This window comes from Heliconius melpomene, chromosome 9, assembly GCF_056956725.1.
Source record: "Heliconius melpomene rosina isolate 202511_hmr_F chromosome 9, ASM5695672v1, whole genome shotgun sequence".
Classification (NCBI taxonomy): domain Eukaryota; kingdom Metazoa; phylum Arthropoda; class Insecta; order Lepidoptera; family Nymphalidae; genus Heliconius; species Heliconius melpomene.
In genome coordinates this window covers 3,753,031-3,766,633 of record NC_140397.1, presented here as the reverse complement: position 1 = coordinate 3,766,633, position 13,603 = coordinate 3,753,031, and the positions used below count along the sequence as shown (strand labels likewise).

At 32.1% G+C, this 13,603-nt stretch overlaps 3 protein-coding genes across 3 annotated transcripts; 1 reads left to right on the top strand and 2 right to left on the bottom strand.

The window, feature by feature from the left end:
• Window positions 1-3,309: 3,309 nt before the first annotated feature.
• Window positions 3,310-5,939, top strand: LOC146536222 (uncharacterized). Its single transcript, XM_085189833.1, has one exon. The coding sequence runs from the start codon at window positions 3,593-3,595 to the stop codon at window positions 4,865-4,867; it is 1,275 nt and encodes a 424-aa protein (XP_085045959.1). The 5' UTR covers window positions 3,310-3,592; the 3' UTR covers window positions 4,868-5,939.
• Window positions 5,940-6,478: 539 nt separating this feature from the next.
• On the bottom strand, window positions 6,479-8,606 carry LOC146536221 (putative glutathione-specific gamma-glutamylcyclotransferase 2). Its single transcript, XM_085189835.1, has 3 exons — window positions 8,214-8,606; window positions 7,871-8,099; window positions 6,479-7,093 (listed from the first exon to the last, which is right to left on the bottom strand). The coding sequence occupies exons 1-3, from the start codon at window positions 8,346-8,348 to the stop codon at window positions 6,906-6,908; spliced, it is 552 nt and encodes a 183-aa protein (XP_085045961.1). The 5' UTR covers window positions 8,349-8,606; the 3' UTR covers window positions 6,479-6,905.
• A 1,113-nt stretch (window positions 8,607-9,719) lies between these two features.
• On the bottom strand, window positions 9,720-13,289 carry Rcd-1 (Required for cell differentiation 1). Its single transcript, XM_085189834.1, has one exon. It carries the CDS (start codon window positions 13,010-13,012, stop codon window positions 12,119-12,121), a length of 894 nt encoding a protein of 297 aa, XP_085045960.1. The 5' UTR covers window positions 13,013-13,289; the 3' UTR covers window positions 9,720-12,118.
• Window positions 13,290-13,603: the final 314 nt, after the last annotated feature.

Here is a 13,603-nt window from a genome sequence, read left to right as displayed (position 1 = left end):
AAATTACAAATCTTTGAACATTGATCTTTTGTAAATTCCAAATCGTTGAATCAATAATAATTCATAATAATTTTCATTTCTTCGCTCTGGTGTCTGGTATAACGCAATGTCTTCAGAATTCGGCGGAAAATGGTGAACGGAGTATCTTAAAACCAGATTCCCTGTCTCCTGAACCTGCTGTAAGCGAATTAAGCATTTGCCGTGTCTTGCTTTTGTTTCAAAACTAATGAATTTCCACACATACAAACATATAAGAATATCTCGTAAAGCAGAAAGTAAAGAGAGCGGAGACATTTTCACGGTTTAATGTTCAACAAAATATTCAAAAATAGAAAAAATCTTTAAGCGCTTTAAAAATACAGAGAGATTCTTTTTATTTTCTGAACATGTGCTTATTATTGTAGCGCCGACTCTACCTTTTTTTATAAATATTATAAGCATTGTTTACTTTGGAAAAAAAGTGTATAAATATGTTTAATATAAGTAATATTTATTTTATTATTCATCTAAAACGTCGCATAAAATGATTTACAGCGTATTAATATAGCAAAATAGCGATTGTGTTATAAATCACTTCGTTAATAAAAAGTTACTTAATAAAGAAAGACAAATTACAATTTTATGCATATATGTATATAGTAGTGAAATGAGACCGTACAGGCGCAGCGGTACTAGGGTGTGACTGTAACACTACGGTTGTGAGTTCAATCCCCACTCGAGAGGATTAATTATTATTTATTAATATTTTAATTTCTTTACTCCAACACTAAGGACCGGCCACTGAAAACCGGCGTTGAATTCCGCCACTCAACATTTAAACATTCGGCGCAAAGTGGGGAACGGTGAGTTTTAACACTAGGTTCCCTCTGCCTACCCTAGTGTGTGTGAGATATACAGCGTGAAGCGAATTTTATTCATGTAGCAATAAAATTAACCAATTTAGCTAATTATACATATTTGACTGACAGATATTTGGTTTTTAAAACATATTACTTCTTGAAATATTTATTGACAATCACAAACGCCATTAACCTTACCCCACCACCACTTGACTCACACCCACGGATCAACACAATCCTCAGTAGAATTATAAATTGTATGCAAATGAAATGATATCACTATTCAAATAGCCACGAAGTTTTAGACTATAATTTTAGGGATCGACCCGTCTTCGGAAGAAACTGTAAGTCGTTGACCGACCGAGAATTGCTACAAATAGAGAAACGTTCGTTCGTACTTAGTCGGTCGTAGCTAGGTATAAATAAAATTAGCGGCCGATCCCGGGTAAGAAGACAAAAAAAGTCAGTCATCGTTTATAAATACGGATTTACGGAATATTCGGTGTTTTGTTGGGAACGAGATGATTCACGTGTTAAACTCGTATGTGGGTAGTTGAATGTTGTTTTGTAAACATACTCTATATTAACTTCCGGTGTAAATATAGTAGTATATATATCTTTTTAGCACAGTAGACAGAGGGAACTTAGTGTTAAGACACTACATTCCCCATTTTCCGTTGAATTCTCGAGGCAATGCGTGTTGGAATCGATACCAGAGCGACGCAATTGGAAATAATAAATATTTAATTAATCGGCAAGCGCAGCGTAGAGCGCCTTCCAGCTCGATGGACCGACGACCTGAAGAAGGTTGCTGGCTTCGACTGGATGCGGAAGGCGGAGAATCGGAAGCTTTGGCGCACCCTGGGAGGCCTATGTCCAGCAGTGGGCTCGAAAAGGCTGATTTGATTGATTGATTGAAATATTTAATTTCTTCGAGTGGGAATTGAATCCACTACCTGTCACGTTAACAGTAACGCTGTGCCCTGCTCCACGACTGGCCTTATAGTCATATAACTATCTATATAAGTTCTTAGTATATTCTGTACAGCATTTACACAACTCTATTACTAATTTGGTATGAAGTAGAAGTGTAAAACACAAACCTAAATAATAAACCCGGCTGTCTCCTTTACCAGCGAGCTCGGTCAGTTATGAAATAAGCACGCATAGATTTCCACATTCTTGACCACACGAGACATTTATACGCCTCACCTTACAGAAAAAAATATTTTTATTGTGAATCTCATGGTCGTTACTCAGACCGTTTCATTTTATATATTATACTAGCGGCCCGCCCGCGGCTTCGCCTGCGTGAACTACGTTATTATTAATTTCTGTCTCCATAAGTACCTACGTCCTATAAGTGACGTCCATGCAAAATTTGAGACTCCTAGCATTTGTAGTAACGAAGTTTCATACAAACTAACAACCCCAAAAACAACCCCTTAGAAGTCGAATATTGCAAATTATCGTCTTAGCGAGCACCTACGTCCTATAAATAACTCCTATGTAAAATTTGAGATTCCCAGCACTTGTAGTTTCTGAGATTTTGTGATGAGTGAGTAATTTTTCGATTTTATATATATAGATAAACATAAATATACATAAAATTGCACAATTACTTAAAAAAAACAACATTCATTTTATCCACACAATATTTCATACCATATTTGAAACCGCAAACTTTGCAAAAAAGAAATTGAGGTTACTCGACGTCGATGTGTAACCGTTGTTTATACTTAAAAGTATATTTAAGTCATTACTAATAATACTTAAATACAATAAATAAACGATATTAGAAGGAAACTCATTATTTAGACAGCCTTGAAAACAATTCGTTAATTAAGTATATGGCTTTCCAAAAACTGACGAATTTAATGAGTACATACAGCGATAAAGCACAAAGGAGGTAATTAAGATAAACTAACAGAAAATGTTGCTTAAATACTTTTTGCAACATTTATTTTTAAAGTCGGTGATATACCTATACACCTAGTTCCCAGAGTTATTTGTTCACAACTGTAAGCATACATATGTGAGAATGTCTACTTACTTTCGCTTTAAAACAATGATAATTAATTTCCCTATTACACGTACTTATATCCTTATTTTCGCTTCATTTATAACAACATACTTACATATATACTAATAAGTTATTTTTACGATACGTTTACTATAATTTATTTACGTAATCATCAACATTATAGTTATAGCCTATCTTTATAGTTTAGTAAATAAATAACGCTTGTTTGCGTTCCTTGCCGATGAAACACAGTAGTTTCATCGTCCGTTGAGACTGCAAAGGTGTCCGCGAGACTCCCGAGAGCCGACCCAACATCGTACGGGACGGACGAACGAATATTCATTATATAATGAACGCTCGGCGATCGGCCGCCGTCGCCGCCGGTTGCTTTCACTCGCTGCGCTATTAATTAAGAACGAATATTATTGTGTTCATTCGACTTTATTTACACAACTGTTTCGACTGCTAAAAGATAAAGAGAACAAGTGAATCGGTGCGCGGGCGTCGGTATCTTATCGTAGCCACTCTATTGATCGTTCATCATTATATCGCGAACGGCTCGCCTTGTTCGGACGAGCGGACCACCTTTATTGTCCAATTCAACGTGTGAACGTGTCTATAGGCGCTATGCTGGTGAAGTCATAATGTGTGCCGTACAAAAATAGAAACACAGTGTTTGCAGGAAAATAGTATCAATAATAAAAGTGTTGTGGTTTGTTATCGAGCGGAAATGGCGCACAAATCGCCTACGACCAGTGTGAAGTCAAGGGAGATGATCGGCGGGGACCTGTTCAGTCAGCGGCGCGAGGTATTCGATAAGCACGACACGGTGTTCCTACCCCAACCCTCACCTACCTCCGTCACGCCGACGTACAAGGAGGTAGAGCCGATCATAACCACCAATCACGGTATAACGACGTCTAATTTTAAGCGCAATACACCTGGATACTCCAGCATGCGCGAGACGAGAAGCGAAGATCGACATTACGACTACCGACCGCGAAAATATTCCGATAATTTTACATCTGAACTGAACCAAAGCGATGATGTCGACTACAGATATAATATGGCCGAAAGAAATAGGCGGTTGTCGAAAATGAGAAGAGACTTTTTAAAATCAATCTTACACGAAGGCGAGGGCACACTGCGCCGAGGCGGGGTGCGCGCCTCTCTACCCACTACTAACACTGTCTCGACGATGAGGTACAAAGTAGAAAATCTTAATATTCATAAATTTCCATTCGCCGAACCATATTCGACACCAACACCAACCCGAAGAGTTGTCGTGGATTTAGGATCTCCAGGAGATGAAGTTGACAATGAAGAAACACAGGAAAAGGAACAAGAGAAGCCGAAGCATCAGAGCTTACCAAATGATATAAAACCTGGTTCACCCATAATAGATCATCAGAAACTTTATGAAGAACTAGTCAAACGATATTCGCCACAACGCAAGCCGGTAGATTGGACATTACCCCCAACCAGGCCAAAGGTAGTCGGTTCAGTTCCAAAATCGACGTCGAGTGTTGCAGACAGCGTGGACAGCGATGATAAAAAAGATGAAGGAACGGACGATGTGTTTGTGAAAAAAGATGAAAATAAAGGTAAATCAAACGGTAATTCAGTGTCAGAGGAGAAATCAGCAGAAGAAATTAAAACAAATGCGGAAATATTACATAACGGAGAAATTAGCGGCAATAAAAATCCCGATAACAACAATTCTCCTAATAAAACTAACGATTCCAAAATATCTCTCTCTGAGTTAGAAGAGAATGATTACGTGCCCGAATTATCCACTTTCAAGCAAACGTTAAGGAAAGATTCAGTTAAGAAACCACACGTTGATAAAATTATAGACCTCACCTTTCCAGCACTTATTGATCAAATAACAGCAGAAGCAGAAGAGAACAACCAGAAAGCGGAAGGGAAGAAAGTCAAGAGAAAGAGAAGTTTTATAGATAAACTTTTAGGTAGAAATAAAGGTGTCAAGAGCGAAAAACAATGAAAATGGATAAATTTCCAGGCCAAAGACAGTTCAAGGTGGATTTACAAACCGTCTGTGTACTATATTGTGAAAAAAAACATGTTATTTTTGTGAAAATTTTATATTATAAACGTAAATTTTACTACTTAGAAACTTTAACCGTTCCAATAAGTGCATATTAAATGGAAAATAACTTAGGGCGTTTCAAAGGTAGGTCCGGCTTTAGAACGTGTAATGACGTCAGTATCTTATCATCTGATAAAAATGGAAGTAAATTGATACTGTAACAACATTATATTAATATATTTCTATTAATTGTACTGTAGCTAACGATGGCAAATCCTCTAATTTTATCTTAATTCAAAAGGTTATCTTAAAATAATAAAATACGAGCCATGTGACACAAACTCGACAAAACCCTGCCTTATCCATGTCTCCATTAATTAGAGACATAAGAATAATTAATAATAATAATTTCTTAACCTTATTTGTAAATATTTAACTTGTGATTGATATTTATCGCTTTAAAAAAATATAATTTAATTAATCTACCTACCATATTGAATTGAGTAGAAGGCCGTTACCGCTAATAATATGAAAATTGTAATATAATTTTGCATATACTATAAATTTAATTTATTAAAACATAGATGTTAAACAATTTCCTGTTTTTGTGTTATTTACGTGAATGATTCATATTTTGTAATGTGATAATTTTATATTAAATGAACATATTTTGATGTATTTTTATGGTAAAAAAATATAGATGTATGTTTTTTTTTTGTATATATTTTAACATGTTCAAAGTTGTTTAAAGAGGAGACGATTTAACGATTACGTGCATTCGAGACATTTCGATCTTATCTATGTAATGAAATCATAAGTCGTATATTGATTATAATTTCGATACTGTGTACTTGTATAGACGTTAAATATAATAATAGAAAAAAATGTCCTTATATTTGTTCCTCTTTGATCAAAAAGATGTAAATTTAAAATAAAACGAACGTATATTTTCCTGTTTTAATAATAGTATTTGCTAGTTGTTGTAAGGAATTCTATTTTGATTAATAAATGTTACTAAAATTTGTAATATTCTTCATTTTATCCTGCCCTACTCTGTATCATTATTTTATCTTTATAAATTACTGTGCAGTCAACAAGTTGTGGCCGCTATAAGGTAGGGTTTTATGAACATGAGGAAATAATCAAAATTAGTGGCCACATCTTGTTGAACGTACTGTAATATGTTAACACAACTTCTAAATATTAAAGCATAGACAGGTGGCACCTAGTGACCTAGTTACTCTGTCCTTCACTATTAGACCATACATTCTGAGTGACAGAATTCAACACAACAGTAAATCATAACATTTTATAAAACAATAATAAAAAATCTATTGAGTAGTCCTAGTACTTCACAATAAAATATATATCTTTCATTTATTATTATTTTTTTATGGTCCCCAAATGATTACTGTAGAAAACATCAGTTATATATTATCTTCCTAATAGTATAAATAAAAATTTATTTACTTTCAGATGAACAAATACCAAACAGAACCTATATATGTATATAAATGTGTACTTAAATATACAAGTTCAGCTTGAATAAAAAATAAAAATCACAGACAATTCCATTGATATATTTAGAGTTAAGTCATTTTCAAGAACTCACTTGACAGGCTCACTTGAATTATTTTGTATTAAATAATTTTAGTAATGTAAATTAAAACATTGGACAGTAATAATTAAACATATTAGTGCAATATTTAATTTTCATTAATATGTAATATAAAGAAATGCTATACTTTTGTATAGGTTAATAAGGCCTCCATAATATTACTGTTCAAACTTAATATATAATTTAGTCAACTGGATCTTAAAATAAAAAAATAAGAAAAATACTACAACTATTAAATGCAATTTATATATATAATGATAGTAAATAAATTTCTATAAAAATCCTGATGCTATAAAATGTATAGCACCATTAAATACAAGAGTAGGAATTTTACACAAAAACAACTAAAAATATAATTGTAAATAAATAATTAAACTATTTCTTTTTCATATCTGGGTCTATTTTTTTTAGAGCATCTTCAAGAGAGAATAGATGGTCATCTTCGATGCCAGGTAACATATGTCTCATTGCTTTTGCTAAATTATATACATATTCCTTATTTGTACCACTGGGGCCTTGGCAACTGATTACTTGCTTTGCAATATCTTCTATTGAGGCTGGGCCTGAAATGTATAATAATAAATTGTTTAAAATATAATATCTATGGAGGTCATATGCAATCACTTTGTTATCTTGATTAGATAATAATTATTAAGTGTTACATGCAAAGTGCTACAACTTTGGTGTAAGAACTGTAAATAAGATGGTAGGAGGGTTCAATTCTCACTCAAAGGGATGAATTATTTTCATTTGGTCTCTAGTAACAATAAAGATTAGTATGAGTTTTACCACTCAACATGCAGTGCTTAAAAAATTGTGCGGTCACATCCCACAAGAAGCAGGGTAATCAAAGGGAACCTTGTGTTAAGATATTGACTATCCACTTTTCTGCCTCTTTTTTGAGGCATTGTGGCACTTAAGTTGTTTTAAACTTAGTTACTTATCCATATTTATACAACATTCTCAAGTTTGTGATTAATCTTGAGATGCAATTTTAATTTACAAATTTCATGTCTATGATTAAAAACCATCATCTCAAGATCAATCTCAGACAACATGTCTGAGTGATTTATAAATATGGGCCTTAATGCCATATGATTTTTTTTGTTACCAGAGAGAGAGAAAATGAATTTTAATATATTTCACACTTTATTTGGCTCCTTTGCAAGTCAATAACAACAATACTTTCTGTTTCTGTAGTAAGCTTACTATTTTTTTAACATTACACATTTTCTATACAACTGTTTTCTCTATTTTTCACACAAATTCAAGACATTGTGTCTCAAATGACAGGTTGGAAGGCACTAGTATAATATGCTTTAAAAGTACATTAAATTTACCTGCATAAGATTCATTATCCTTAGTAGCTACATATAAAGTTAGGGTAAAGGGATCAAGATTACCATCTTGTGGATGGAATGTAACAGATTGTTTTGAGTAACCATTCTTTTCTCTAAAGTCTAAATGATTTGTTACTTCTTCAACATCCTCTGTTCTAATTTTATAAGCAACACCCCAAACTCTACTGTTCGGATCATCTGTAGGAACTAAGGTAACCACTCGGCCAGGCTAAAAATATTTACACAATAAAATATTGTATGTTTTTACGATAACATAAACAATTAAAAATATTATTTAGGTATAAATAGAATTTATAATATTTTAATTTATTAAATAATTTACCTTTTCCGGTATTCCTCTGTGATCAATGCTATGCTGATAAAATCTCCTGAGGTAACCTTGTATATAACCTATAACTTTTAATTCATATTTAAAATCTACTTTCCAAACAAGAGATCCGTATCCGAAGACCCACATGGTGGCTATGGCCTTTGTGCGAGTTGTGTAATGTATAATACTTAATAGTTACATCATGTATTTGCTTAAATATGTGTTGTCTAATAATGATAATTTGAAAAATTGTCTGTCATAATTGCTAATTTGCTATTTGTTAAAAACTAAACAATATTGTACATGACATTTGGCAATTGACAGTGGCGCCATCATATTTGACAACTGACTACAGCATATAAAATTTTACCTATAGTTTGATTGTATGCAATACAGTAAAACAAACTGTAGATGAAATTTTCAAATTGAATAAATAATCAGCTTCACGCTATATCACGCACACAGCACGGTAGGTAGAGGGAATCTAGTGTTAAGACACTCCGTTCCCCACTTTCTGCCGAATTCTGGCAGTTGTGTTGAGTGGCAGAACTCAACACAACTGCGCTGTTGTTCAGTTATTATAATGTAACTTAAAGTCCAGAAATGTTTCTTTCCAATAATAAATTATAACTTAGACCTCTTGTAAATAATAAATTTTAACTTAGAATAATCTTTATTTTGCAATTGTCTTTATCACATCAGAACCAATAGTAACCAGACCTTCAGTATTTTATAAAGTCTGAAAGTTTCTACACCTCTAAACTCTAATAAATTTCTACTAAGGCTAAAAGTTTCTTCATGTCTAAATTCTAATAGATTACAAACACCAACGCATTTAATATACTAGTGTATAAAATTTTATTTGCTCCTAATATGTTTGTAGGCGCTTAAAGCTTATAGGATTTGAGGGTATGTGGCAGTGAGTTATAACCATGGTATCTAGCAATAAACAGCGTCATTTCTAATATTATTCCCAATAAAATATTAACAAATTGAGCTTAATAATTTAACGACAGTTAAGTATTATTTTTTTGATGTCTAAACCAAGGTATTGGAATTCAATAAATATCTAATAGCTGTTAAACATTTTTTTTCGCTATTAATAGCTAGCTAGCTAGTAAAACATATTTATCAAAGAGGGTGGCGTCATCTTAAATAATGGTGTCAGCTTAAATCCTCCTCTCTTGTTACCGCCATCCCATTCATGTAGGGCGTCGCGCATTATCAGTTCGCCATAATAGAATGGGAGGAATGACACACCCTTAATGAGCTAAGTTTTATATATTTGATTTCGCTACTTCTTTCACTGTTGTTCTGGATAATTTATATTGGTTTAAGCACTGAGAGTGAGTGCTAAAACCAATATAAATTATCAAAATATCAATAATATTTTTAAAATAATAAAGTAATTTAGATGCGAACATAAATAATTGTGTAGTAAAAGCGGGCGAAGCCGCGAGCGGGTACTTAGTATTTAATAAAAATGCGGAATCATAAGCTTTATATGAAAAAAAAAAATACAGTAAACAGCATTTATTACAAAGCAAATTATAATTTTTGTCACAAAGGATGTACAACTAAAAATGTTAAGGCAGTTTTTACGAGATAAGTGCAGTAATTAATAATCTTCGGTAGTTATATCTTAAGATTTGTCTTGAGCTTAATTATTTATCAATTATACGAATTTCTATAAACTAATGATTATATCATTACAGACATAAAAAACAACTAAATTATATTCTCATTCTATTTACTGAAAATTTTAGTAATAAATATTTAAGATTTTAAGCCTATGAATATTAAGCTTAATAATTATCCTTTATTAGATACCTACTTCTTACTTGCAAAAGTTCTAAATTTGTTATATTATTTCATATTAACCTTAAGAGCATACTATAGTTTTATACATTTGTTATTTTAACTATTTTTTATTAATTGACAATATTATTAACACTTAAAACTATTAAACAAGTTAAGAGATAAATCTAAATCTAGAACCTAGGTACATACACTAATTATTAATATAATATTTAATAAACGCCAATAATAAAAATTGGCATTTATAATTTTTTGAATATTTTACACCTCAATTTTTAAATAAACGAGAACCTTATTGTTTTTAAGGCCCACTAATAATATATACTTCAATGATCTTTTAGTGTAAAAAAAGGGACCAACAAGGAATAATTTTAAATCTATATATAGTATGAATTAATTACGAAACAATTATTTAGTAAGTATTAAGTACATTTATAAATTATACTTATAAAAAATGTTTGCTAAATATGATTTTACGTCTAATAAATCTCTAGGAAAAAAGAACTTAAGTAATTAATGTAATTTGAAGAAAAATAGTTAAGAGTGAGTGAAAGCTGCAAGCATAACATCTTTATAGAGAAGTAAAGACTAAGAAGAGCATTTTGAAAAAATATATTTGACACTGTAATGACTTTGAAATATTGCTTTCAAATAAAAATTATAAGAAAATGTATAAACACAAATCATTATTACATTTGACAACATGAAGTGATAAATAAAAACCAAGTTTTATTCCCACATTCACACAAATAATGGAATAACAAAAAAATTCAACTAAAATGTCCACTATAGCTAAAAAACTTTGCAATGATATTGTTGATCCCATTTTGAATTCATCCGATGTAAATAATAAAATTGATCTACATATAACACAAAATGATAGAGGGACACCATCATTGTATTCACAGAAAAAGAGAGTTGTAAATAAAAATTTGTCACACAACAGCAATGTATCAAACAAATTGAACACTACAAAAATAGTGTTAAAAAAATATTTCAATCACTCTGCTATCAACACCGAGATCTCTGGACCTTTACGGTGTGACAATAACTGTGTAACAATAGTGAGGAAAAGGGACAACTTTGCCATTTGCAAATGTAATAATATACGACAAAGCTCAAAATATAGATCGAAACAAATTCAAACAATATATAAAAAAAGTGAATCCCTCTTGGATAAATCCTGCACTCACTGCATAGAGACAGTAAACTGTGGGACACAATTCTTTGACAACTTTAATAGTATTCTCAGGAGTCGAGGAAGCAACTCTAAATCAAAATCTAATATCACAATCAAAGTTCAAGAGAGTACTAAAATATTACGACAGTCAGATATTAATAATAAAGGATATAAGGTATTTAATGAAGATGTTTTAAGGAAAATGGATAATAAGCATATTGAAAGCAACAGATCTGACCTTCAACATGCAGGACAAAAGCAGTGGGCTATTTCAATCTATCGCACAAGAGGGCCAGACTTCTAAATTTATATTGTTATAATTTTCGTCGATAAATGGCTTACATTATAATAAAATTAGTTTCATATTAAACAAGCAAAAATTAAAGACAAAAGTTAAAATTTTTGAAAACTTTAATATCTTTAATGTTCAGTCCAGTCTACTACATCACCGTACAATATTAGCTCTCATTGTGTTTTGTACCTAAAAATAATACATTTGTTTGCCGATTGATTTGTTTTATAAAGAAAAATATTGTTAAAAATAATTATACAATATTTGAAAATGTCAATTAATAAAATTGCTAGGAGATAAATGCAAATCTATATTTCTATATGTAGAATCAATTCATTCTAGTTCATTAATTATAGCCGTGAGACAATATTGATTTGCACTTTCAGGCACATAGTATACCTACCTACTACCTCTATATATTTTATGATAGTCAAAACTTATGAGTAGCAAAGATACAGTCGACAAGATTGTTCTCAATATATAAATTGCTTTCATCCCACTACAATGCATGTAATCCAGATGAGGTTACACCTTAGTTTTTATTATATTAATCATACAACCTTGATTGTCAGCTTAATATTATCTTTTGTAAGCATTGTAGTGAGAAAAGCGATATATACTTGAATCTCACATATTCTGTTGGGCTGGGCTTGCTGGGGGCGGCTGGGCATCCAAGTTCTTAATCAACTGTGTTAACCAATGTTTAGTTGAATTATCCTCCTGGAGACAAGCAACAAATGTTGTATCTCTCAATTGGTCTGGAAGACACTGCCTTAATGCCTCTCGTGCCCTAGGATTATCAGAGAGACGGAGGTAGCAACGAACAACATGTTTTAACAACCTTGCTGATGGGTCCTTAGCTAGAGATAGTACCATCTTTCCTAAAATCATTGCTACATGAGAAAATCTATCATAGGTCTGGCATATGTAACTCAAACCACTATCATCTAACAAAATTTTCTGTAATATAAATGTAGCTACGGTCTTTGATAATTCAGAACCATTTTCCATAATACGTAAACACAATGGTATTATTTCTGTAGTCAAAAGGAAAGTGATCACCTCCTGCTCATCAGTTTTCACAAGGGCTCCAATCACACCTAAACTAGTTAGCCTCAGATATTCGAATGGACGTGTTTTCGAGACAGTATGAAGAAAGGGGTAGAGGAACAACGGTACGTGTGCTTGGAGGAAAGCTGATCTTGTTTCAGGATGAGATGCGACGCACTGCATTAAGGCCAAGGCGTTGCAGACTCTGTTACTCTGGTGGGCTGTGAGAGTAGGCGGTACCATTGCCACGTAGATATTCGTAATCTCCTGCAACAATGCTGCAATGGTACCAAAGCTGTGCCATAGCATTGGTGCTAAATCTGGTACAACTTCTCGTTTTTTACTAAGTTCTAAGAGAGCATTTTCACGTGTTTCTGGATTGCAAAGCTCTAGTATCCATGTATAAATCTTTTCTCTGTCCACGACAGATTGCAGGTTTGCCGGACTCTGCTGTGAACTCATATTATTCATTTTCTCAAATCTAGACGACTCCTAAGTGTATAATCGTATTTTTATGATTTACAGAACATTTCACTTTACACACTCAAATTATTGTTATTGGAAAAGTACTAATTATATTTATTATTTTTTACAGACATAGAGTATAAATCAAATATAGTTGAGAACTTGAGAACTTGAGACAATCGTTTTAAAATAATATTTTTTCACAGCACACGCCAACAAATCTGGAAGTCGTTAGTAAAGTCTATTCAGTGTTGCCAACCTCAGAAAAGCAAAATAAATAAATAAAAAACAACATTTGGAACTTAAAAAAATGAAATTCAATAAAAATAATACAAGTACTTTTATATTAATAAAGAAAATCAAGGTAAAATGCATCTAACCAAAACATTATAAACTTTATTAAAATAATTAATTTTATCAACATTTTTAATATCGAGGATTTCGACGTTCATGTAGTACATTTTTTAGAGTTACGTACAAAAACAAACTTAATCCTTATATTATTTCGTTGTTCGTCTGTTTTTATGTCTCTCTAGAGTCTAGACTGCTTATTTTAAGATCGAGTATCGGATAAGTTAAGTTAAGAAATTAATATCA

Coding starts and splice junctions, on each gene's coding strand:
- LOC146536222 (XM_085189833.1), top strand. CDS start 3,593: ATGGCGCACAAATCGCCTACGACCAGTGTGAAGTCAAGGGAGATGATC.
- LOC146536221 (XM_085189835.1), bottom strand. CDS start 8,348: ATGTGGGTCTTCGGATACGGATCTCTTGTTTGGAAAGTAGATTTTAAA. Junction 8,100..8,213: donor ACAGAGGAATACCGGAAAAG/GTAAATTATTTA, acceptor AAATATTTTTAG/CCTGGCCGAGTGGTTACCTT. Junction 7,094..7,870: donor GGATAATGAATCTTATGCAG/GTAAATTTAATG, acceptor TATACATTTCAG/GCCCAGCCTCAATAGAAGAT.
- Rcd-1 (XM_085189834.1), bottom strand. CDS start 13,012: ATGAATAATATGAGTTCACAGCAGAGTCCGGCAAACCTGCAATCTGTC.